We start from the raw sequence: 22,406 nt of genomic DNA, 5'->3' as shown, positions 1-22,406 counted from the left end.
TCTAGTTGCTTAAGTTTTTAAAATTAATTGATACAACTGGATCTTAAGTAACTTTAATTTGTGCAACAGTTCATTACCTGCACTTTATCTGAAGAGTCTAGCAATCCAAGATCCAATATACTGTCAGCACCATTCTCCCTTGACAAAGGGAAAAAAAATATATGCAGATTTAATTTCACAATAAGGAACTGTCATATTCTGAAACAAGACAGATTAGATTAAACTGAAGTCAACAAGTCAGTTGGCCAAATAGACACACCTAGAACAAAGCCAGGAATAAGCTGCATGCATCAGGGTTAGATGTAGCACAGTAGAAGTGCTTTGGCCACAAAATCATTTTCATTTCTTATCTAATTCCTTGATACTTTACCTGCCATGTGCAATAATGAGTTCCATTGCTTCATCAACTCTCGCTCTAAGAGAATCTTCACTAGCTAGTAATAGAAGCAGCTGAGCAGGGGACAATTCCAACAACATTCCTGTGATTTTACTTGCAAATGCCTGGGGATAAGGAATGATATATCTTACTATTCTCCTCCAGTTCTCTCATTTTCAAATTTGGTTTTATAAAAGTTTTAGTATTGTAAATACAAGATACCTCCTAAGCTAAATGACAAATTACAGAAACAAAATCTTAAGAAAATGCCAAAGAATATAAAAACAGGCCTACATGTTCAAATATTTTCAGTTATGTCAAACTATAATGGACAAGGAGATTAATTTTTAAATTAAAAGATGACAAGAACAATTTATCATTAAGTGTATTAGATAGCTAAGTCTTACTGGTTGCATTGCTTGCACTCGAGGGTAGAGCCTTTCTCCAAGGGCTTGCCTGTGAGCTGGAAGTGGGTCAGGGTCATCGCTAGGATTTCCTTCTGATGCCGGTCTAAAAGGCCGTGTGTCAATGGAAAGTTGTCTTCTAAAGTCCCTTAAGAAAATTAGAGCAGTTTGTACTCATTTCAGAGGAAATATGCACAAATCCTCTGGAACAGTCTCATTTGCACACAGATTCAAAATAGCATTAGCTTTTATGCTGGAACAGTAGTGTTGCTCATAGCTCTTGGAGAGAATGATTCAGAAACAGAGAATCAAAATGAACCAGAGATTTTAATACCACTAGTATTTTGGATACAGCAGTCAGACATGCCACCAATGGCAATGTTGTTTCTAAACCACCTCACAATTTCCTACTAGTACACAAGTTTTTATTGTTGTTTTAGCAGGAGATATTGATGGCATATGGTTGAGACATAATCTATCAATGCTAGAGTAAGCATAATTATTCTTTAAAGAATATACTGAATTTCAAGAAATTACCCTGTATATTGCTCCTGAAAGCGAAAAAGACAGAATCCTTAAATTTGAGGATGTAAAAGTATCTTTCCTGAAGATAACCAAGGCAATTATTCTATTTGACAAAGTATCTCCAACAAATTAAAAATATATCACTTACCTATCCCTATCTCTCCGAGAACCAGCTCGTAAGCCACTACTTCTCCGCATTTCTCTCTCTCGCTCCCTTTCCCGATCTCTCTCTCCCCTATTTCGCAATCTCTGCATCAGACCTGAAGGGGAAAAATCCTCATAAGCTTAAACATCTGTATTTCTCTCTCCTACCTAAGTTTCACTGTAAGGAGGGCACAGTTTTGGAAGACAGCTTGAAAGACATCAATGAGGTAGAACCACTTCACTTAAAGTAGTGATTGGGGTTCAGCCAAACTTAAGAAAGGAACCTGAAGTGTTTGTACCAACTTAAAAATGCCAAAATAATTCAAGAGTTTATATATACTTTCAAAAACATTAAAATATATTTGTGACAAGCCAAATGGAGAAGTCATATGAAAATGTATAAGCTCCTACTAGCTAAAATCTTGACAATTATTACCTACTGGAGAGAAAGATGCTCAAAAAAGCTAAGAGCATCTAAAGCAGACTCTTGTTTCAAGAAAAACAAGAGCTTCCTGTTTCTGAAAGCAGAAAAAAAGCCATTTCCTTGCCTCAGAGAAGTAACATGCACAATTTTCACAGTTCCTGTGCTGAGCTAACAAGAGAAATCTCTGAGACAATGCCAAGTATTTCAATGTAAAAAAGCATCCAAGGCTTTTATGAATGTTATCTGTAGATTAACTGCTGTGCATCACTTACTTGTATGGGTACCTTTGTTGGCATTCTGAATACAATCTAGATTTGGCAGTTTCTCATTTGACAGAAAGGCCTGTGCAATAGCAGTATAAAAGCTTCGTGCTACACCACTCCCTTCTCCTGGTTCATCCTTAAAAGTAACTTTTACTCTGTGCACAGCCATCGGAGTGGTAGCACATCTGCGACCAAAATGGTTGTTGAGCTGCCTCATGGTCTGCTGAATTAGAAGATCTCTGTCTCGATCAACCTAGTAAAAACACAAAAAAGTTTTTTCTTTACTAATCATCACACTGAGAGAATTTCAGCATCACAAGAATTTTCTGGACACTTCTGCATAGACTCATAAAATAGCAGTTAGACAGTAAAAAACTACAGAGTAATTGCAACACAGCTCACAAAGTAAGGTTTAAGACACCTGCTTGCGGACTCTGAAATACAACTTCTCCTATCAAGTTACTGCAATGTGTGATAATTCAACTTTTAATGAAAACAAATTCAGAATATAAAATAACATTTTTTACCTCCAACGTTAAATCCCTGGATTGCTGGTTTCTGAGTTTTTCCATCTCCCTGCGGAATTTTGATTCCTTTACTTCAAAGCCACCTAATTCAGTCAAAATCTTAAAATAAAAAACAAAACCAAAAACAAAAATCAGAATGAGGGGGGTTCACAATTTAGTTTTAAGAGGAATTATCCTTACACTGGGAAATACATACCGATCCAGGCTCTGCTCCAACATCTTCCATGAATACTCTACCGAACAACTCTAAAGAAAGGCGCCAACGTCCCAGCAACATGTCATGAGATATAACCATGCCCATGAAGCTACACTGTGGCCTAGCAGGAGGAGAGGAAAAATGACAGACAAGCAAAATCAAGTTAAATTTCAAACATGTTTTGTGTACTTCTTTTTCTTACCCTCTGTCTTCAACGAAGTTCTTTATTACTGATAAACAACAACACAGTACAGTAAGTTTGTGGACAAAAGCACATGAAGCTGCTTGGTTTCAGCTGAAACACAAGTCTTGCTTCCAAAGAGAAATTACTCTCAAAGCATGTAACTTCACTGCTACATGGAATTCACTGTTATTGGTTTCCTTTCAATCAAGACCTTACATTTAAAAAAAAAAATTTAAAAAATCTATAATTCCAAGTGAGGCCAGATCAATCCCTAACTGCGTAAAGCATGGTCAGTATCACCAGACGCAGATGGCAAGCTGTCAATTCCAATTTTTAAACTTAGCTACCCAGGACACTATAGTAGGTCTGTAGCAGGAATTCAGGTAGTAAAGGACTTTCACTACAGTTTGCACAGACCTCTCTGAAGACTGTTCAACTGTTCCTTTTAAAAGCTACCAAACACAAACTACAAACTAAAGCAAGCTACCCATTTTAGTTTAAAAAGACCTTTCAGAGTCCCAAATATCCTTTTACCAGTTCAGTAATATTTCATAGAGTAATTTTTAACTCAAACTACCTGAAAGATGTGAGAGGTGGCCCTTCACTTTCTGTCAAACCTATCTCTGCCAACAAGCTGCTTTTCAGTTGTGCTGCAAGATCATGAGCTGAAGGTCCTGGCTTTGAACTCTCAGATTCTTCTGTAGGCACGTTTTGTTCCTCCCCTTCCTTCTTTTGCCGATTTTGCATGCTCATAACATTTTTTAAGTTGGCTGCATAGGACATTTTAGTTGGAAGAACCTAAACAAGAAGTAAAATTTAATTGCACTTTCAAAGCAGTCTAGGAGGCTTTTTCAGGAGATATATGTATGTAATTTTTAAACCACACAAAAGTGTTCACTGTAATTCACCTGTTAAAACACAATAACCTCAATCATTTTGACAAATACAAAAAAACATTTTCCCACTTTATGTTTGCATTTCATACACTTGCAACTTAATGCTCAGTCTGTAGACAAGTCAAATCTACTGGGCTATAGGGAGATTTAGTTCTTATCACAACTAATTATATACTTGGCATTTCAAAATTAACTCGGGATTGTACTGCGGCCTTTAAAACTATTGCCTGAAATCTGCTATAAATCAGTAATCATAAAAGATCCTGCATTTGAAAAAAAAATTAAGCATACTTTTCATAAAAAGTCCAAGTTTTCACACTTACTGGGCCTTTAAGTTATCATTCTGAAAGCAACTTAAAATTCTCTCTGAAAACATTAAACTGTCTTTTTAAGGAATGAAGGTACTTCGCTTAAATTACCCTACTGTTTAAAATAATAAAACCTTTAAATATACCTCAAGGCAGTTTCTATCCACTGTAACTTCCATTAAGCATTTCCCACTGTTGGCAGAAGATGAATACAGACCCTGACTTGGTCGGCCAAACAGATCTTCCTTGCGAGCATTTGGCTGAAAATTAACAAAAGCATTCTGGGTAAATAATATACTTCAGTTAGAAATGAAAAAGCAAACTGCAGTTTTCTTCCAGAACACCATCTCTGATGTCACCTGTAATAGATGGGGCTGGTCTGCCAGCGGGATGGCCTCTGCCAGAGGAACCTCAAAAGGATTGGGTGGAATGCAGCCGAGGAATGTCATAGAGTCTGATCGTCTGAAAAATGGATGATTTTGGCCAGTCTCTGCTGGGAGGGAGTCATCATCTTTGTCGTTGAGTGTAGCACCTAAATATCAGAGAAGATTTCAATTCATTTTTCACAGTTACAAAAGCAAAGGCTTTAAAATACCAAAAATTAATACACTTCCCTCTTAGCTATCTGACTGGAGGAGCATCTCTGCAAATTTAATACTTCTACAGGATGCTTCCACAAATCCCATATTTTTATTAAGTTGCTTAGCCATCACTTTTATTCTTTTTACTGTAACAAACTTTACTGAACATGCACTCCTACACTATATGTACTTAGTATAGAGTATACCTTCTACCATTTTCAGCAGCAGTTTCATCGGATCAAAAAAAATCAGTTTAACTCTGATTCAAATTTTAAATTCTTTAATTGTGTAGAATGATAATTAAAGGCACAAATTCTGCGGTTTAGTGAGAAAGGAGACAAAAAGAGGGCCTCGAAATGAGAACAGGCATTGGCAGAAGAAATTTGGTAAAGTAACAACGGTAAGAAAATATTACTAAAAGCCAACTTTAATGTAACATACACAAGTAACAAAATTTATTCAGCCTCAGCTAGCTAAAGGGGAAAAAACACTAAGAAAGTGTCGCATTTTGGCATACTGTAGAAGTGTTTCTGTATACTAACTTTGATTGGTGTCATCATCATTTTCATGTTCTGAATCTTCGTTGTCAAGACCAAGTTCCAACAGTTCCCGAGTTCTTAAAAAAAAAAAAAAAAAAAAAAAAAAAAGGAAAAAAAAGAAAAAAAAAGAAAAAAAGGAAAAAAAGGAAAGAAGTCAATCCTCTTGAAGAAAAAATTAGGCAAAACATTTACATCTGTAGCAATCAATAAAAGTAAGAGTGTAACAAGTAAACGTACTTAAGAGCTATACATAACAAGAACAAACTCACTCTAAAATCAAAGTACAAATTACATACTCACTCACTACATTACTCGCACAGTTACCCTTATAGCCATTCGGCCACCTACCAAGTTTGATCTGAAAAGTTACAGCTTCAGACAGTGATGGGTATGCTTGTTTTTAAAAGACTTTGTCAATATAAAAAAACTAGGAACCCTGCATTAGTGGAAGTAATATGTAAGTGAATAGTATTCTAATAATTACTGGTGTATAATATGCTTACTCCTATAAAAATAATGTCAATGATCATGTTTCAGAAGATAAGTCTGCAAGCTGCATATTAAAGAAATGGATTTCACTGAATTATAAAATGGATCAAGAACTCTGATTACATTTCTGGCAGTTTGTGCATTGTGAAATATGTTCTGAAACTAGATGAAGATTGATAAAATTCCATTTCATACAGGCTACCAAAATGTCATCTAACAGAAGCAACTGACTGAATTTGAACCACTCACCTTTAATTGAAAAGGTCTAGGCCTTCATAGCTTATAAGCATTTCATGGGAATTTTGCAATTCTTTGATGACCAGTTATTTGACAGATTTCAATATGTGAATTTTGGGGGACAAAGCAGATTCCAGATGTATGTTATTGTATGGAAAAGGCTTAAAGCCACAGCTCTAACTACTCAAGTTAGCCAGCACAAAAATTCAATCAGTTACAGTATTAAATTATCCCTACTTGTGAGGAAACTACTGTTGACAACAACATCCTCTGGTACACATTTTGAGGTCCTAACAAGTCTTACATTACCAAGATATATTGAACGTAACATTGGAACTAAAGCAGCAGTCCCAACATATATCTGTAATATTGATACCTTGCATTTTACAGTTACTAAATTCATAGAGAAAAGGAAAAGTTAAGTTCAACCTGCAATATTGAAAATTAGAGGCAGGAAGGGGCAAAGATTTGCATCTATTTAACTGTTGACTAAGACTGTTCAGGTACATTACCTCAAAACTTACTAAGAAATGGGAACAGATGGTGTAGACTACCAACATGTGGACATTTCTATGATCATTAATTGCCATTTCAAATCAAAGAACATTTCTAAAAAAAAAAAAGTCTTACGACATTTTAAAAAGTAATAAATGCACCTTGTAAAATGCTGTAGTTGAAGTAGCAGGGATTTTCAACTTAAGGACGTTTTCAGCTCTTAATTTCTCTACTGTGCTTTAAATCATCAGGTAAGTCTCAAATACCCACAACCAAATGGAAAACAGAACTACTAAGCCCATCATACCAGACTGACATTTTCTCCCATGTCATTATTAACATGTTTGACAGAATTCTAAATAAGTTGTTATCATGTTAAATGTGAGGAGCAGATTGCATTTTTCAGCTGAGAAATAGTCCAGAGTACATCTTTTAGAGGCACTGCCATGGAGTTAAAAATCAAACTCAAGTTTCAGTGGCAAGAAAACCTTTTACAGCAATCAGCATAAAAAGATTTGAACAGAATACTGCAACAGGCTTATCAATCAAACATACGTACGTTATACACCATTATATATATTTTTTATAACATGCATGTTACTACACACACAGAGATACATAGATATATGTATATATTTGTATGAGTTGCTGAGTAACAACACCAATGACTGAAACAAAAGGGCATACACCATTTCTGCAAAAGTTTGTTTCTATGAGTCAGCCTCAATACCTTTTCCGTTCCAGCTGAGGAGTATCCAATGTTGTCTGTTGATTCATTGCTTTAATCCAGTAAATAAGGGCTTGAAAAACATATGCTACATGCTTTAGTGAACAGACATCTAAAACAGGAAGAACATCTGAGTGCTCATCATTGTGAGAACGCATCAAAGACAGTGCGTAGTTCAGGAAATCACCACGGGCTGACATCATTCCCTGACGGGCACTGAGTAAAGTAGCACGTCTAGTGAAAGAAAAGCATTGAATACAGAGAGATTAGGTATCACAATAGAATGCATCCTTTACATATTAGTGTCTATATTTGAAATATAGATGTAAAAACTCAAAAAAAGCCCCACAAAACCAGTGTGATAATAAGAGTAACAATCATAGTTTTGTGCTTTACTATAAGCAGCTCAGGTGCAGTACATTGTAAACAGTTGATACTTGAGATGAATCTAGTACATCAGAATAAATTAAACAGGAGGAACAACACAGGAAGCCAACTTAAATCAAACCAGTAACTACACTGCTGCATTACAAAATTAAGATTCCTAAAATGTCAGTGAACAAGGAGATTTGACTATAAAACTGGTAATTCATATCACATGCAGTAATCAAACTATTTTCATACCTTCTTCCCTCAAGTGTTCTTAAGCTAGCTTCCTCACGGGCTGTCATCCTTTCCCTTCTGGCTGAGTTCTGAGAAGCATGGAGAGGATGATTCGGATGCCCAGGATCACCAGCAGATGCTAATGCAGAACCATAACGCAGCTGAGCTTCAGTAGAGTCCATGATACTAACCATCCAATTCCAAGTAGGAATAAGCTTTTCTTCTACGTAATTCTATAGAAAATGGGATTTAATTAGTTTTGCAAACAACAGAACTAGATGATGAGAATGCAATCTCAACGTAAGCCTCCACCATGGCTTTTACAGTTACACCTGATTCCCTACAAACAGGCTGTAAAACCACATTCAAGAATGACCAATGAACAGTTTCCAAAAGCTCTATTGAGACTGCTGATTTACTGCAGCGGTATGCGGCTCTCCCTACTTAATACACTGGTGTCTGTAAAGCATTCTCACCATCCCTCTCTCCCTTTTGGGTATCCCTTCTACTCACCTTATGACCACCCAGCATCTCCCAGGTGTGCCTATTTTAGGGATTTTGGTCCATTTCCTGACTTACTAGTAGCTTTAACAGCCCTCATCCTGCTATGGCATTCACCAGCCAGATCTTTCACCATTCTTCACCTTCTGCAGCTTACTCAGTGAAGACAACAAAGTTAAGACCTGCATAGAGAACTATGTCTGCATACAAAGCTCTCCTCCCAGTCCAGTCTTTTCTTCACCTGTTCCCAATACTGGCTCCGGAGCCTGCTGTTCTTGCCATTTGCTAACTCCATTGACCTTGGTTTTTTTTAATCCAACATCAGTCTGCTTTCTTCATTCCTCTACATTCTGGCCTTCAAAAACATCCCTCACACTCCAAATGTTCTTGTATCCACTAAACTAACAAAATGCCGTTTCAACCCCATTTCTGTATCCAAATGAAACCTCTACTGTCAAGCTTTCACATGCTAATACAAATCTCTTGCTGCCTCAGCTGGACAGCTCTCCTGTGCACTCATCCGGCAAAGAGGTAACCTTTGCAAAACAGCTCTACAAAGCAGAGGCAATATTTTCCTGCTAAGAATCTCCTGAACAGAAACTGATTTTAGCCCCCTCCATAATAAAACCATGTTCTCATTTCTTTCCTTGCACATTTCCCCAACCATTTGATCCCAAAATATCTTTGTAACATTCCTCTCCCAAATCAGAAGCCTTTTTCTTCCATTGTACTGTGAAAACAGAGCCATACAAATACTTTGTGGCTCAATTACAAGTAAATATATTGTCATCCGTTTTTCACATCCCAGCACACAGTACTACTAACAGAAAACAGCATCACTTGATTTCTTGGGCTCCCCAAAGCAGCGGTATTATTCTGACAGTTGATTTTTGTACTAAATTCAGTACAGATAATTTTACTCTATACACTATGCCCACGATACATACTTTCTGAACACACTGAAGTTCCTCCTGGGTTGTTAAGTCTCTGAAACTTCTTTCTATACAAGCCAGATACCAGTCTTCCCTTTCATGTATTTTCTCTAAAGATGCATTTTACATATACTTTCAAAAACCAACAGTAAAGAGCACTGTACCAAAAAATATACACGTAACAGGGAAAGGATGATCATGTCCCTGAAAGAAGGGACAGCTAACAGTGCATTTACCTGTACAAATCTTTTATGTCATTTAATTATTTGGCCTTTACTAACTTTCTTCTTTTATAGTCTCAACAGTTCACGTCAAAAAGAACAGGGCAAAAGATCTCTAGTAGAGACCACTAGTATCTCCAAAGCAGTCAATCCTGACTTGACTATTAAGTAGATATCAGTTAGACTTAGTTGTGGAAAAAAATCAACTGAAATCCCTGTTTTGAAAGAATATATGTATATGAAATACGAACAATTTAATGGAATTAGTAACTATAGCTAATTCAGCCTACAACATCTCTCATATGAGGAGACGCTGAGAGAGCTGGGACAGCTTAGACTCAAGACACAAACTCAGGAGGATCTTATCAGTGTGTATAAATACCTGATAAAAAGGTATGAAGTATGCAGAGCCAGACTTTTCTCAGTGATATCCAGTGAATGGACAAGAGGCAAGAGGGACAAACTGAAATACTTTGAAAATTCATTTAAACTCAAGAAAAAACTTTTTTACTATGAGACTTGTCGAACACTTAACAGGTTGCCCAGAGCAGTTGTGGAGTCTCCATCCTTGGAGACACTCAAAACCTAACTGGACACAGTCCTGAGCAGCCTTCTCCTGTTGACCTTGCAGGAAATTTGGACTAGACAATATTCAGAGGTCACTTTCAACCTCAACTGTTCTATGATTTTACCTAAAAAACCCAACTGTATTGAAATTATGTTTCTCTACAGAGATTTGGATGTTCTTACCTGCAAGTTAACTGCATCTTGATAAGTCAGCTTCACTGCAGCTGGGATCTGGGAGTATACTAAATGATTATACTTTGGAATCAGACCCATCAGATCAGATATCTGCCGTATCACAATACTGTATGCTCTTGCTAAACTGCTTGCAGATGTTAAATAGCTGCTTGCATTGCTGGCTTCAAGTGCTGCAGCTGCTGCTGCAGCACTCGTACTGATGGTACCACTCCGACGTAGGTTTGATGGATCGATGTAAATCAAGCCTGCTGAACTTGCTAAACATAAAAGAAAATATGACATGAATGAATTTATTTAACCTTTGTGACATATTTTCTGTAGGGACTGATATAATGAACATTTCTAGAAATAAGCTTGGAAATATTACTGGCATCACAACTGTAACTAGCAAAAAAATACTAGCTACAGTAAGCATACTCATATCTTCTTAAGAATTACAACAGATCCTTCTTTTTTTAAAATTCAAAACCAAAACTGGAACAGTCAAGATAGGTCAGCACTGTCCTTCTAAGACAAACAGGTAAAATTTCACCCTTAAGAGAACAAACAAAAACAGAGGAAGGAAAAAAAGCCAGAGTTAACCGACATCCATGCATGCATTTTACAGAGACTTGCCTGCTGGTGCTGATGTACTAGAAGGAGCAGTGCTAGTAGTCCTCTGGTTTTGGGTACTACGTACAGCCCATTGCATAGAACGGGGAGCTTGGGCAGCACCATTGGCATGTGAGCTATTTGTGGTTCGTTCCAGAGGCTCATCAAGCATGAACGTCTCCTGCTCTATGTCATCGCTCTGACTGCTGCTGCTATCAGAATCACTGGAATCATTTGATTGAGAGTCATCTTCAGAAAAAAATGCTGGAACACTGCTAGCTCCTGTTGAGGAAAATAAGCAATAAACAGTAACTGACAACTGCACATCTGTGCACATATACATGTATCATGTTAGCATTGTAAACTTTTTACATGGGAAGAAACTACATGTACTAAAAAGGTTCAAGTACCTACCCCTACTGAAAATCTTTAGTAAATTATCCTTATAACATTCTGCTAATTTTCCATAGGTTTCACGAATAAGCAGTTAGATTACTTACATTTCAAAAGATAAATTAAGACATAATTTGATTTAAAAATTCTTCACTGATTCTGCCCCCAGGCAATGAATTCTAAAGATTCTGCTTCCAAACTGGACAGTAGAGCAGTTGCTTTCAAAAAGGGTTAAAATGACTGGTCAGGTTTTGTGGGGTTTTTTTTAAACCATATCTAACTTCTACACTAAAAATGAATGAAAACGTTTCATTTCACTTCACAAGAGTGCAAGGTAATCTCAGCTAACACATGCAGAAGCTCTGTAAGAGCAAAAAAGATAGGCTACATCTTAGCACATCTCCTTGTCCAAGAAATCTGCATAGTATACCTTACAATTACAGGCAAAGGAAAAGCAAAGGAAAAACAGGAAATGTGTGGAAGGTGGAGGTGGGAGGGAAGAAGCTGGGTGAAGAGAAAAAAAGAAAGAAAGGGAAAATAAGATTACAAGGGAAAAATATGTCATAATCAGGTAATTCTTGCTCTGTCCAATCTAATTGTGAAGTAATTTCTCCAGTATACCTCTGGAGTGCTGGATGCAGTCCAGATCCAAAGGCAAAGAATAGTATTTTTTAGGTGAAGCCAGTTCTGCCCTTGATAAAGCCATATTCAATCACTATCACATTTCTTTTTCCTGTACAACTTAATACTAATATCTAAATTCAAACAGCTAGATTAAACCCAAGATGATGTGGCATACCTGCTTCTGACCCAGCAGTAGCTGCAGTGACAACACTTCTGCGCCCACTAGCATTGTCCTGATTACTGTGGTTACTCTCACTGTCACTTTCTGTTTCAGCAGCAGCTAGCAAATCCAACTCCATATCACTGCCTATAAAAACAATATACAAAACATCTCATATTTAAAAAAAGGAAAAAATATAATGACTGTAGTGACTCATATAAGACACATTAAACGAAAGCCAGAGCCTCTTACTATAGCAGAAGTTAATGGATAGGCAGGGAGAGGTCATAAAAGCAGTGCAAACATGCAGCAATACTTGGAGCATATCTTCTTATTTTCCAGCAATTAGCAACCTCTGGCCCTCTCGCACTGTACTGCACATATACATTCAACACACACACACACACAGAAAATTAAGACACTAAGGATTCAGAATCATTCACTCAAGCCAACAGACTCCACATCTCTTCATGCACATGTATTAGGACAATTAACCATATGCTGTTTCAAACGAGTATCTAAAGAATACTGAAAAATTAAAAAAAAACCCCAAACCTCTAATTAAAAAATACAGGTTCTATTCAAGTTTAAGTTTTGAGAATTAAATTTTCTGAATACTCAGCAAGTGAATAAACAAATTTCCTGTACTGTAAATGGTTTGACTGGAAACACAACGCACAGTCAGAAAGAGAAGATGATAATTTTTTTTTTTTAAATCATAGCTTTGGGCCATCTAATCCCATACTAATACAAGACAAGTCATATTAATGGCAAGAATTTTCATACATAATAGATAAATTTTGTCTACAAAATATTGAACCATAATTTAATATTTTGTGATTGGTTTGAAAACTAGCTCACCATGATTCAGATCCCTTTTGAGAACACATCTGCCATAACCACTATTCTATTATTAGCCATACAAGAGCTAGGCTATTTTTTTTAGTCCTTCAAGTAGTTTACGTCAACAACATTTTACAGTAGCAAATACAAAAGGCAAAATAGATATTGTTAACCAAGCATATAACAACACTTGGGTTTGGTATTTTTTATCCTTTGGTACCTTAGTATTTTCTCCTTGTGCAGAAAGAGAAACATAAAAACGTTCATGTACTTGCCTACTATGAGTTATCTGTAATTTTACTCATCTCCTTTTGTAAGGTCCAAAGTCTGAAACCCTTGGATTACCTCTACTTACATAAGTCTCCCAAATTGTTATCGCTGGTGACTCCACAGATGCCTTTTGGTTTTGATGCACACTTTGCGCATCCAAGCAGTAATGCGCATGATGTACATTATACGTACCATCTTCATCATGCTCATCATGCTGTCCTTCTGCTTCAGCATTTTCTTCGCCATGTTCTTCCTGTTCATCATGATGGTCTTCTTCACCAGCTACCCCTTCAACCACCTCAACCTGGAAAAAGCATTGTAGTTTCATGCTAGAGTACCTTCCATATCAGAGATAACCTGCATATTTTTCAAAAACTCAGTGCAAAATTTGATTTACAAACTAAGAAACAAAAAAACCATGTCTAAGATAGATGATCTCACAATTGAATTGATGTGAACAGAAAATGAACTTACAGCCACAGTATTTGTACATGATTGTACAGTCCCTAGTGTTGTGGGAAAAAATCAGGCCCACAAATAAAACACAGCCTTGGACAGTAGATTTTAATGCTGAAAGGGTAAAATTGACTATAAAACCTAGAATTAGTTTCTAAATATTGAAGAGCTACCATCCTAATAAAAGACCCTCTAGTTCTCTAATAGAACCTATGTAATAGCAACCATGTGCTGAAAGACTTGAAAACTTTTTTAGCAGGGAATTATTATATATAAACTTATGCTATATTAAGGAAATGACGTGTATTTATTAGTATTCTAAATCATACTGTAATTCTGTCAAATGCAAGGCATTTGGTATACTCTGAAATGACTAAATATTGCTGAATACAAAACAACGATAACAAAGCTCTGTTAAAACAAAATGTTTATGGCACGGTAGGACTTCATGAAGTACTACTCAACATCTCTTCCAAATAGGAGGTCTAGATGCATGGATTTTTGGTTCAGATGTTACAGCATGTGCTAATGCATTAGGTGCCATACTGAGAAGAAAAACAACATACAAAAAAAGAAAACTGACCTCTTCCACATCTGCTGAAACGATATCATCTTGTTCTTCATCCCTGCCTCGAACTGGTTGTGACTGGCTGATTCGTCTTTGCTGAGGATTCCTTATGATGTAGGATGACTGAGACTGACTAGAACTTTTAAAAATAAGAAAAAAAAAAAAAAAAGGCAGATTTGGACCTCTGGACATCACTATAAACCTCAATTACTATAGGAATCTGTCAGTAGGAAAGTACTTCCAAAATGCTTTGCCAGAATAAGAAGCCTCACCATATTTCTTTTAATGAAAAGCTAACAAAAACCCAAAACAAAACCACCTGTAACAAGTCTTTGAAAAGAATGAATAGTGAGCTTTAGCAAATTTTACCTGCTAGACTGGTCAGATGATGGTCTGGGTGGCAGAGGCTCCACAGAAAACAGTTCTTCACTTCCCTGCATGGCATCTATACTAGTGCTAGCAAGAGTAAAGGGTGCTGTAGGACGTGCAATTCCCATCCTGACTGGAACAATTAGAGATTCTGCTACATTGCACAACTCTTCAACAGCATAGGGCAATAATGCCTGGAATACACGTTTACATTTTCCAATTGGCTGTGGAATAAAATTGCTAGGGGAAAAAATACAGAAAAATAAAGGTCAAATATGTCTTTCTTTTGAAAAAAGTTTATGGTGATATCAATTTTTTTTCTCAAAAAGTTAAGACAATTATCTTTAACAGATACACACATTTGTGTGTATAGTAACAATATGCACAGCTATAAAAACATCAGTTAAAAACATTTATCATTCCATACTTGGAGACTAAGGCTGGATATCTAACTCTATTAGTGACAAACAACCATAGACTGTAATTTTAATGTGTTAAACCCTACTTCCAAAAATTCTAACCTTTTAAACAGAAAGGTTCAGTATGAACATGTAAGTTTAACAAGCGTTGTATTAAAAAGCTATGTGACATACCAGCAGCTATTGTGCAGTCTTGAGGTTTGCACCTTTCCACACAATGCTGCCTACGGACCTCAACTTAATTCCGATGTTTCTGCCCACTGGTGATTTTTATCAACTCATTTAATAAGAGAGTAATTATTCAAATAAAAAAGCCCCAAACACCACCAGTAACACACACACGCACACCCCACCACTTACTTTTTCTTTTTGGAGGAAGCCATTTCCACACTAAGAATGACAAACACTCTTGCCACAGAACGCAGGAATCTCATTGTAACAGCAATAGCTTCTTCTCTGCGCCCTGGCGTATACTTGTTTTGCAATTCCTTTACTAGAGTACCCAGCAAAGTATCTAAGAGCTGTAGAAACAGGTCATTACAACCCAATAACAGTGTGTCATTTAGAAGCATGAAACAAGACAGTTTAAGATTCAAAGGGAGAACACAGTCATAACAGTATAAATTTACAAAACCACAACTACAAGTTATTTTCAAATTAGTCTCCAAGCATATCACCTGAGATAAACTATAATATCACAATATTCAGAAAATCTATCTAAAACATGGCTAAGAGTGCTTACCAAAATGTCTGCTGTGCACTTGACAATAAGGCAGTGTGTGAAACAGTCCAAGCGAATAGTTCCACTTTGCTGATTAAGGTAAACTTGTTCTTCAGGCAGAAGATGACCTATCCTACTGCTTGCACTAAGACTTGGAAAAAACAAAAAGAAAGGAAATAAATTTTATATAAGTTAACAGGTCTAAAATATCAGATCAAACTTTACATTGACAACTATGCATAAATACACACGGGTCTTTATTTTCCTGAGAGCCAAACATGATCATGGACTTCAGTGCATTCCAGTCCTGCAAAACACGTTCCAAAGCAAGCTGGGCAAAACGAGGGGGTTCTAAATCATGATCAGGCATATCAGAATCTAAAAAGACAAAAAAGCAATATAAGAAAGAGGTACTGAAATATGGAATTTGCCATTTATTTTTACTGAAACTTATTCTCTTATTTTACCTTCAGGATTTGCAGTTTTACGATTACGATCTTCCCTAATTCTAGGTGGTCTGTACTGGCAGTGTTCCACAGTTTGCCTGGCAACTGTCTGTACTAAAAACAGCAGCAGGTGTTCTCCCCTGTAATGAAAAATTGATCAGTGAAGTTCTGATATACCATATACTTAAAAATAATAAAAATTATTCTGCCCTAGTCATTGCAAATATGAACTTGCCTGCTATTTGGCATAGTAACAAGATTTGTGGTGGTAAGCAGGCGGTAAAGGAGATCAAGGCGAGCAGACTTTTGTCCAGCAATTAATGTTTTACACTTGCACTTTTCCCAGCAATCACAGTAGGCTGTTGGAGATGTTCGTTTGAGCCTACAAGAAATAGAAAAGGCAAACTGCAACACTGTTCAGTAATATACCAAATATTTTCTATGCAGGCTGAGGGTGTTAGTGTACACATTAAGATTCCTGCTAGAGTTTGTTGTTTATTATAGTTGCAAGATGCCAAAACCTAGCTTAAGAGAAATGCAGTTTATATGTGGCAACACTTGACATTTGCTAGTCTTATTTCCTACGCTCATTTTAAGAGGGCAGTTTCACTATACAGCTTTTCATAGTGCCTTAGTAAAACTCATCCAGTATCATTTATTCTTCCCAAAATAGACCCCAGACAAGAAAGGTAAGCTGGAAATCCTCACAGCATGCAGTAAAATCTCAGTAATTGTTACAATTACAAAGATATTCTCAGCATTCTATCTGTTAGCTTGTTATAGCTAGGATATTAATGCTGTAACATTTACACCCTGTAACAGTGGCACAAAACATCTGCAGCTTCAAAGCATTGACCAGGCTGATCAGAGACTTCTTGACTGTTCATTTGACTGCTTGCTCACTTTTCCCTTTATTACAGTTGATCTTAGAGATTAATATGTCCTTTCTGAAAGTTTACAACAACGATCTGTCATCGGGATTCACTGGCTTCAGAAAACTCCTGGAGGTACCCAAAATGAAAACATGGTATTATTTAGATATATTATTCTTTGAACATTAAGCACTTTGAGGGTGTCAGAATTACTCATTTACTCTAAATTCTACAAAGTGAAAAGTATGAGACTGCTTCAGGTTACTCTTTCAATTTTGACCTGTAAAATAAATCCTACAGAACAGAAGGAAAAGAAGATATTTTAAACATTTTATTAATCTTCTGTTTGCTAATATCTGAACACTTCAACCAAGGAAAAAAAAAAATGTATTAACTATCAGTAAACAAATGAAACCACAAAATATTGATTTAAGTATAAGAAACAGAACACAATACTTACTTGCAGTCATGTCCTTTGTGACAGACCCTTGCACATTCTGTGCAACAACAAAGAGACTCCAATAGGCCACATGTTCGGCATTCAAATATATCCTAAAAAAAATTAACCACAAATATTATGCATTGTTTTCTCCCTACAGCACTTGCAATCTCACAGCATTTCAGGTTACAATAAAATTGCACTTGTAAGTGAAGGCATCAGTTTGAACAAGTAACTCAATTCTAGAAAGTGAAACTTTGTTGTTAGTTAGGATATTCAGTGTTTACAAAGATCTGTTGCCATCAAAATTTTTGACAAAGCTAGTGAACAGCCATATTCTGACCAACACAGCCAGCTTTGACATTACAAAGCAATTAGGGGAGGCAATAACCATACCAGACTTAACAAGTTACAGTAATTAAAACAATACAACTTTAATAATTTAAAAATTATACTAGTAGACTAACACAATAGATGGTTGAAACACATTCCTATTTACTTAAAAATTAAAAAAAAAAAAAAAAAAAAAAGCCTTACTTGGTTAATATGTTCTGCACCAGTCCACGTAAAACTGCATGTATCATTACAACACAAAACATACAAAGGAGAGTCATCTGGATTTGTACCAGAAGGACAAACCATTCCCATAAACACATCATCTTCTTTTTCGCTGGAAGTTGCTTCAGCTAAAAGAACAATACAATACCAGCATTAAAAATGACTCCCCAAAAAATAACAAAAACCCACCAACAGAACCCAGACTTGAGCGACCTCTGCCATTACAAAGTCCCATACAGAATTTAAAATTTGAATAAAGTCTCTATCACAATTTTTTGAGAAAGCTTTCTGCTTGTCACATTACAGGTATTTCTTATAAAAGCTGTTGCAAACTCCTGACTGAAAAATACAGCCACCAACTCTTACCCAGTTCTAAACCCACTGATATTCTAATAATTCAGTGGATCACCATTTTGAAGGATTAAAAAAAAATATTTTATGGGCAATATTCTTATAAGGAACACACACTGTCCTATAGACCTTGTCACACCACAGTTCTAATCTGCTTAAGCTTCTCCACAACTTCAACCTCACATACTTCTCTTAAAAAATTAAATACCAACATCGAAAGAGAGTCACAAAACATATGTTTGTAAAGAAGTCTTTTCAGGAACAGGATCTAGCTGGGCATACTGCTTTATCATACTTTTTTTTTCCAATTCAAAGAAAGAAGTTCCTTTGTGCAACTGAAAAACAGTACCTTAATCCACTGATGTTTGTAAAGCAATGAAGTGCTGAAAAGACTATAAAGAACACAAAAGCAATAATATTCATAGAAATCTATCATAATATACACACCACAAAAGAGGAAGATATTCCATAATAGCAAGATTTCCAAAACATGCAGCAGTATACAGTGTATTAGAAAGATGCGTTTACCACCATCACCAGTTGCTCAAGTACGTGTAATTTTGAACACAAAAAAAGCACTGTTAATAATGAATCTGCCATAACTTTGGAAGGAAAACACACGCTAGTAATACTGAAACTGTTGTACCTTTAGCAATTTTCTGTGCAGTTTCTAGAATTGTAATTGCAGCAGGATATGCCCGTCCGCTAACTGCTGACATAAATGGTGTCATGCCTCTTGCATCCCTAGGGAAAAAAAAACAGACAAGTTAAAACACACTGAAATTTTTTGTTGTAACAGGAGAGGTAGGAAACAAACATATGAAAAAACTTAGCACTCCTAATCTTGTGCAAACAGAAAAAACAGTGAGTGAATAAGCACTTATTTGTTTTACTTCTGTGAAACAGATCTAATTTAAGGAATGGCAGGACACAAATACAGCCAATATTCTAACATTCTCCATTTTAACTCATGCACCTTTAAACAACCTTTTTAAAGAAGCTTCTACGTAAAAATTTCACGTGATATAACATTACAAAGGATACTGAGAATTCATATGAAAATCCTTACTTAGCTGACAGCAATTCTCGAAGATAAGGTTGTAAAACAACACTATCACATAGTAATTTCAGTATGAAATGAGCATTTGCCTTCCGATCCTTTGATTCCACTACAGATGGTTCAGTAGAAGGACCTGTAATGAGAAAAAAATAAAATTGCAGAGAAACAGTTTTTCCTTAAAAAATAACTACCTATTAAAAGCAAATAATTCAATGTTTCACTGGGGTGATTAATCAGTAGCTTGACTGATTTGCCAGTTTCAGTAACATTTCACTGAAGTACTGTAAATTTCAGTTCCAAATTACATTCTGAAATACAGACAGTAATCCCAATTTCATACCAATTACCATATTTTTACATATTTGTCATTCCTCAGGTAAAAATAATTTTTACATAAAACACAGCATGGTGCTTCATTTACTTTCTGCACACTTGTGAAATCCTGCTTCAATCCAATCTTCATCTGATAAGAGCCATTTTCATATGCAGAAAGTCTGTGCAAGCAAAGACAGTTTTTGAGATCATTTTCCTTCTAAAGCATAATCAGATAAGCAGTATGTCCTCACCTGGTATCGTGGAGGTGCTAGGTCCTTGGCTGGTGCCAGTCGCTGCTGTGGTAAGAGATCCCACAGCGGGGGCCAGGATAAAATCAATGTCACCATCTTTCAGTAAACAGAACAGCAGGATGTATATCAATACATAAAAACATCCCTAACAACATGCTCTTTCTGCAATGTCTAACACACTGCAGGTTTTCTGTATTTAATTGGTACTCTTTCCTACAAACGGCCACATTCCTAGATTAGTAATGTAACTCCACATTACAAAACACACTTCACGGAAGTTTGACACCAGTGTTAGAAAGACACATACTGGATTTAAAAACAGCTGTTAAGTCTTCAGTAAACTCTTAAAGCTACCTCAATGACCTCTTGCTACCTCAATGACATTAGGTATTTTAGTCTCACACTGAAATCTAAGTGATTCACCTTAAAAGCCATTGGTTCCTTTATTAAATCTCTCGTTCTACAGTCTAATGCGATGCATGAGCAGACTTACCGGGATCCATTGCAGGAGGATCTGGAACCCAGCTAGGAGGAGCTATTGGTGGAGAAACTGGGTCCTGGTGATCACTTGATGAAGCACCAGCTTCATGTCTGCCCAGTCCAGCAGCTCTCAAGGACCTTCTCATCATTTCCCTTAATCTCAAACTGAATACAAAACCAAGATAAAAACAAGACCTCATTTTTATCCATAATTAGAACATTTTAAAGCGGAATTTCACACTGAAAAAGGAAACAAAACTCTTCTTATCTCCATTTTTCTTCAGCATAAAGAAGAATGAGCAAAGAGGTATTTTTTCATTCCTGTATTCCATTTTGTTGCAACAGAATATAATGGCCTTGGAAGATGAGTCAGCCAGCAAAGCATCAAGGCAGATTTGAGCCCAGAACAAATCCCTAGTCACTGCACCACTGCCTCTTGCAGGGAGCAGCAGTTGATGGGCATTACCACTATTTGACATTCCTTTTACCTCGAACTCATGGACCAGGGGTGTTAAGCTTGTGCAATAATTTGTTGTTGCTGCTGTTTTTTAAAACCTAACTGCAAGAAGAAGTTAATGAAAGAATAAAAATGGGGCTTGAAAAAAAGATTTTTTGAAAGGAGTTATTTGTTTAAAGTTATTTAACATGAAAGTACTACTTTACAGAGGACAGTCAGTAAACAATTTCAAGAAATTCTGTATCACCTTACTCAAGGGCAAGGTATTAGGAATAAGGTAGAAGCCAAAGAACCCAGTGTGATACAGAGGTACAAATATAAAAGTGGTTGTTGTTTTTTTAAGTGCACTTCCTCTTAAGAGTAATGTCTCCTACAGAATGTGGGACAGAAGCTTCAACCCTTACTCTTATCTCCCATATCAAAAAGATCACAGTGATGAGGACTGTAGCTTGGGAAGGATAAAGACATCATTTCATGTCAATTGCTTTGACTACAGAGCTAAGTAAAAAAAATTTATTATGCCCTCATCCAGAGTACTCTGAACTGACTAGAACTCAGTACAGATACTGTCAAATTCCCTTGACGTGAGCACCACTCTGTTACCATCATGGAAAGAGGAAGAACAATGTCATCAGAAATTAGGATTCTGTCAGGGTCAGAAACCTATCCTTTAGGGCCACCTTGATACAAAGGACTCCCACTATAACAATGATTGCTTAGGATAAAAAGAATTAACTTCAGTTCTTCCCCACTGGTGTTATATTGATCTTAGTATTATTCATCTGTGTAAGTGACCATATCCCTCAAAAATTCTCTTAAAAGAACAAGCCTGGGCGCTATTATTGTACTTCCACAATACTTAATTTTCTGTGGTAAAGAACACCAGAGCTTATCCTCAAATTCCGTTTCTCCACAAGGAGGAGCATTTCCACTTTACAACTGAGGAGACAATGCCCCAACCCCAGAAAACACAATTAGTTTAGAAATATCCCACCATTAGTTCTCAAACTAGAAAAGGCTTCCAAAAAAACCATTAGACCTCTAGTTTGGTGCTTGAGGAAGTAAAGTCTGACTTTAAACTAAACAAGAGAGCCCATTCTTAAAAATAGACTGAAGGAAAGAATTAATAAGAGATTGGTAATTAATATAGAGATTAGCATACAGAAAACAAGAAGAAATTGTTAGTTAGTTTACCTTCTGCTGCTTGATGATCCTGCCCGATTTCCTGGACCATTACTTGACACAACGGAGATTGCATTTGCAATAGCTTCCACAGCCGAGAGCCTTTCAGCAAATGTATTCCTTTCAGAGCGCTCTGCTTCTGAAAAATTAGGAAAAGCATTAGTGCCAAAATTTCACTTGGGAAAATTATAAGGAAGGAGTGTAAAGCATGAAATGCCACTCATCATAAAATGTTCCCTGCTTTTAA

General features: G+C 36.4%; 1 protein-coding gene across 2 annotated transcripts in view; it reads right to left on the bottom strand.

Moving 5' to 3' along the window:
- The window catches only part of UBR5 (ubiquitin protein ligase E3 component n-recognin 5), a 75,024-nt gene that overhangs the window by 8,082 nt on the left and 44,536 nt on the right, over positions 1-22,406 (bottom strand). For both annotated transcript variants that reach the window (XM_010577025.1, XM_010577026.1), the window contains exons 22-52: positions 22,172-22,298; positions 20,534-20,685; positions 20,041-20,136; positions 19,484-19,607; positions 19,061-19,158; positions 18,043-18,191; positions 17,527-17,618; positions 16,430-16,576; positions 16,216-16,334; positions 16,000-16,126; positions 15,770-15,899; positions 15,388-15,548; positions 14,609-14,848; positions 14,255-14,378; positions 13,408-13,519; positions 12,118-12,249; positions 10,950-11,207; positions 10,323-10,591; positions 7,940-8,151; positions 7,319-7,549; positions 5,371-5,444; positions 4,607-4,779; positions 4,394-4,507; positions 3,621-3,841; positions 2,860-2,980; positions 2,664-2,762; positions 2,146-2,389; positions 1,454-1,565; positions 784-928; positions 371-501; positions 78-138 (exon numbers count right to left, since the gene is read on the bottom strand). In XM_010577025.1, the coding sequence (XP_010575327.1) occupies positions 78-138; positions 371-501; positions 784-928; positions 1,454-1,565; positions 2,146-2,389; positions 2,664-2,762; positions 2,860-2,980; positions 3,621-3,841; positions 4,394-4,507; positions 4,607-4,779; positions 5,371-5,444; positions 7,319-7,549; positions 7,940-8,151; positions 10,323-10,591; positions 10,950-11,207; positions 12,118-12,249; positions 13,408-13,519; positions 14,255-14,378; positions 14,609-14,848; positions 15,388-15,548; positions 15,770-15,899; positions 16,000-16,126; positions 16,216-16,334; positions 16,430-16,576; positions 17,527-17,618; positions 18,043-18,191; positions 19,061-19,158; positions 19,484-19,607; positions 20,041-20,136; positions 20,534-20,685; positions 22,172-22,298 (4,595 nt within the window). The remainder of the gene's footprint in view (positions 1-77; positions 139-370; positions 502-783; positions 929-1,453; positions 1,566-2,145; positions 2,390-2,663; positions 2,763-2,859; positions 2,981-3,620; positions 3,842-4,393; positions 4,508-4,606; positions 4,780-5,370; positions 5,445-7,318; positions 7,550-7,939; positions 8,152-10,322; positions 10,592-10,949; positions 11,208-12,117; positions 12,250-13,407; positions 13,520-14,254; positions 14,379-14,608; positions 14,849-15,387; positions 15,549-15,769; positions 15,900-15,999; positions 16,127-16,215; positions 16,335-16,429; positions 16,577-17,526; positions 17,619-18,042; positions 18,192-19,060; positions 19,159-19,483; positions 19,608-20,040; positions 20,137-20,533; positions 20,686-22,171; positions 22,299-22,406) is intronic.

This window comes from Haliaeetus leucocephalus, unplaced genomic scaffold (genome assembly GCF_000737465.1).
Source record: "Haliaeetus leucocephalus isolate CR32 unplaced genomic scaffold, Haliaeetus_leucocephalus-4.0 Scaffold555, whole genome shotgun sequence".
Classification (NCBI taxonomy): domain Eukaryota; kingdom Metazoa; phylum Chordata; class Aves; order Accipitriformes; family Accipitridae; genus Haliaeetus; species Haliaeetus leucocephalus.
Note: the sequence above shows the minus strand (reverse complement) of the source record. Positions and strands in the feature narration are given on the sequence as shown.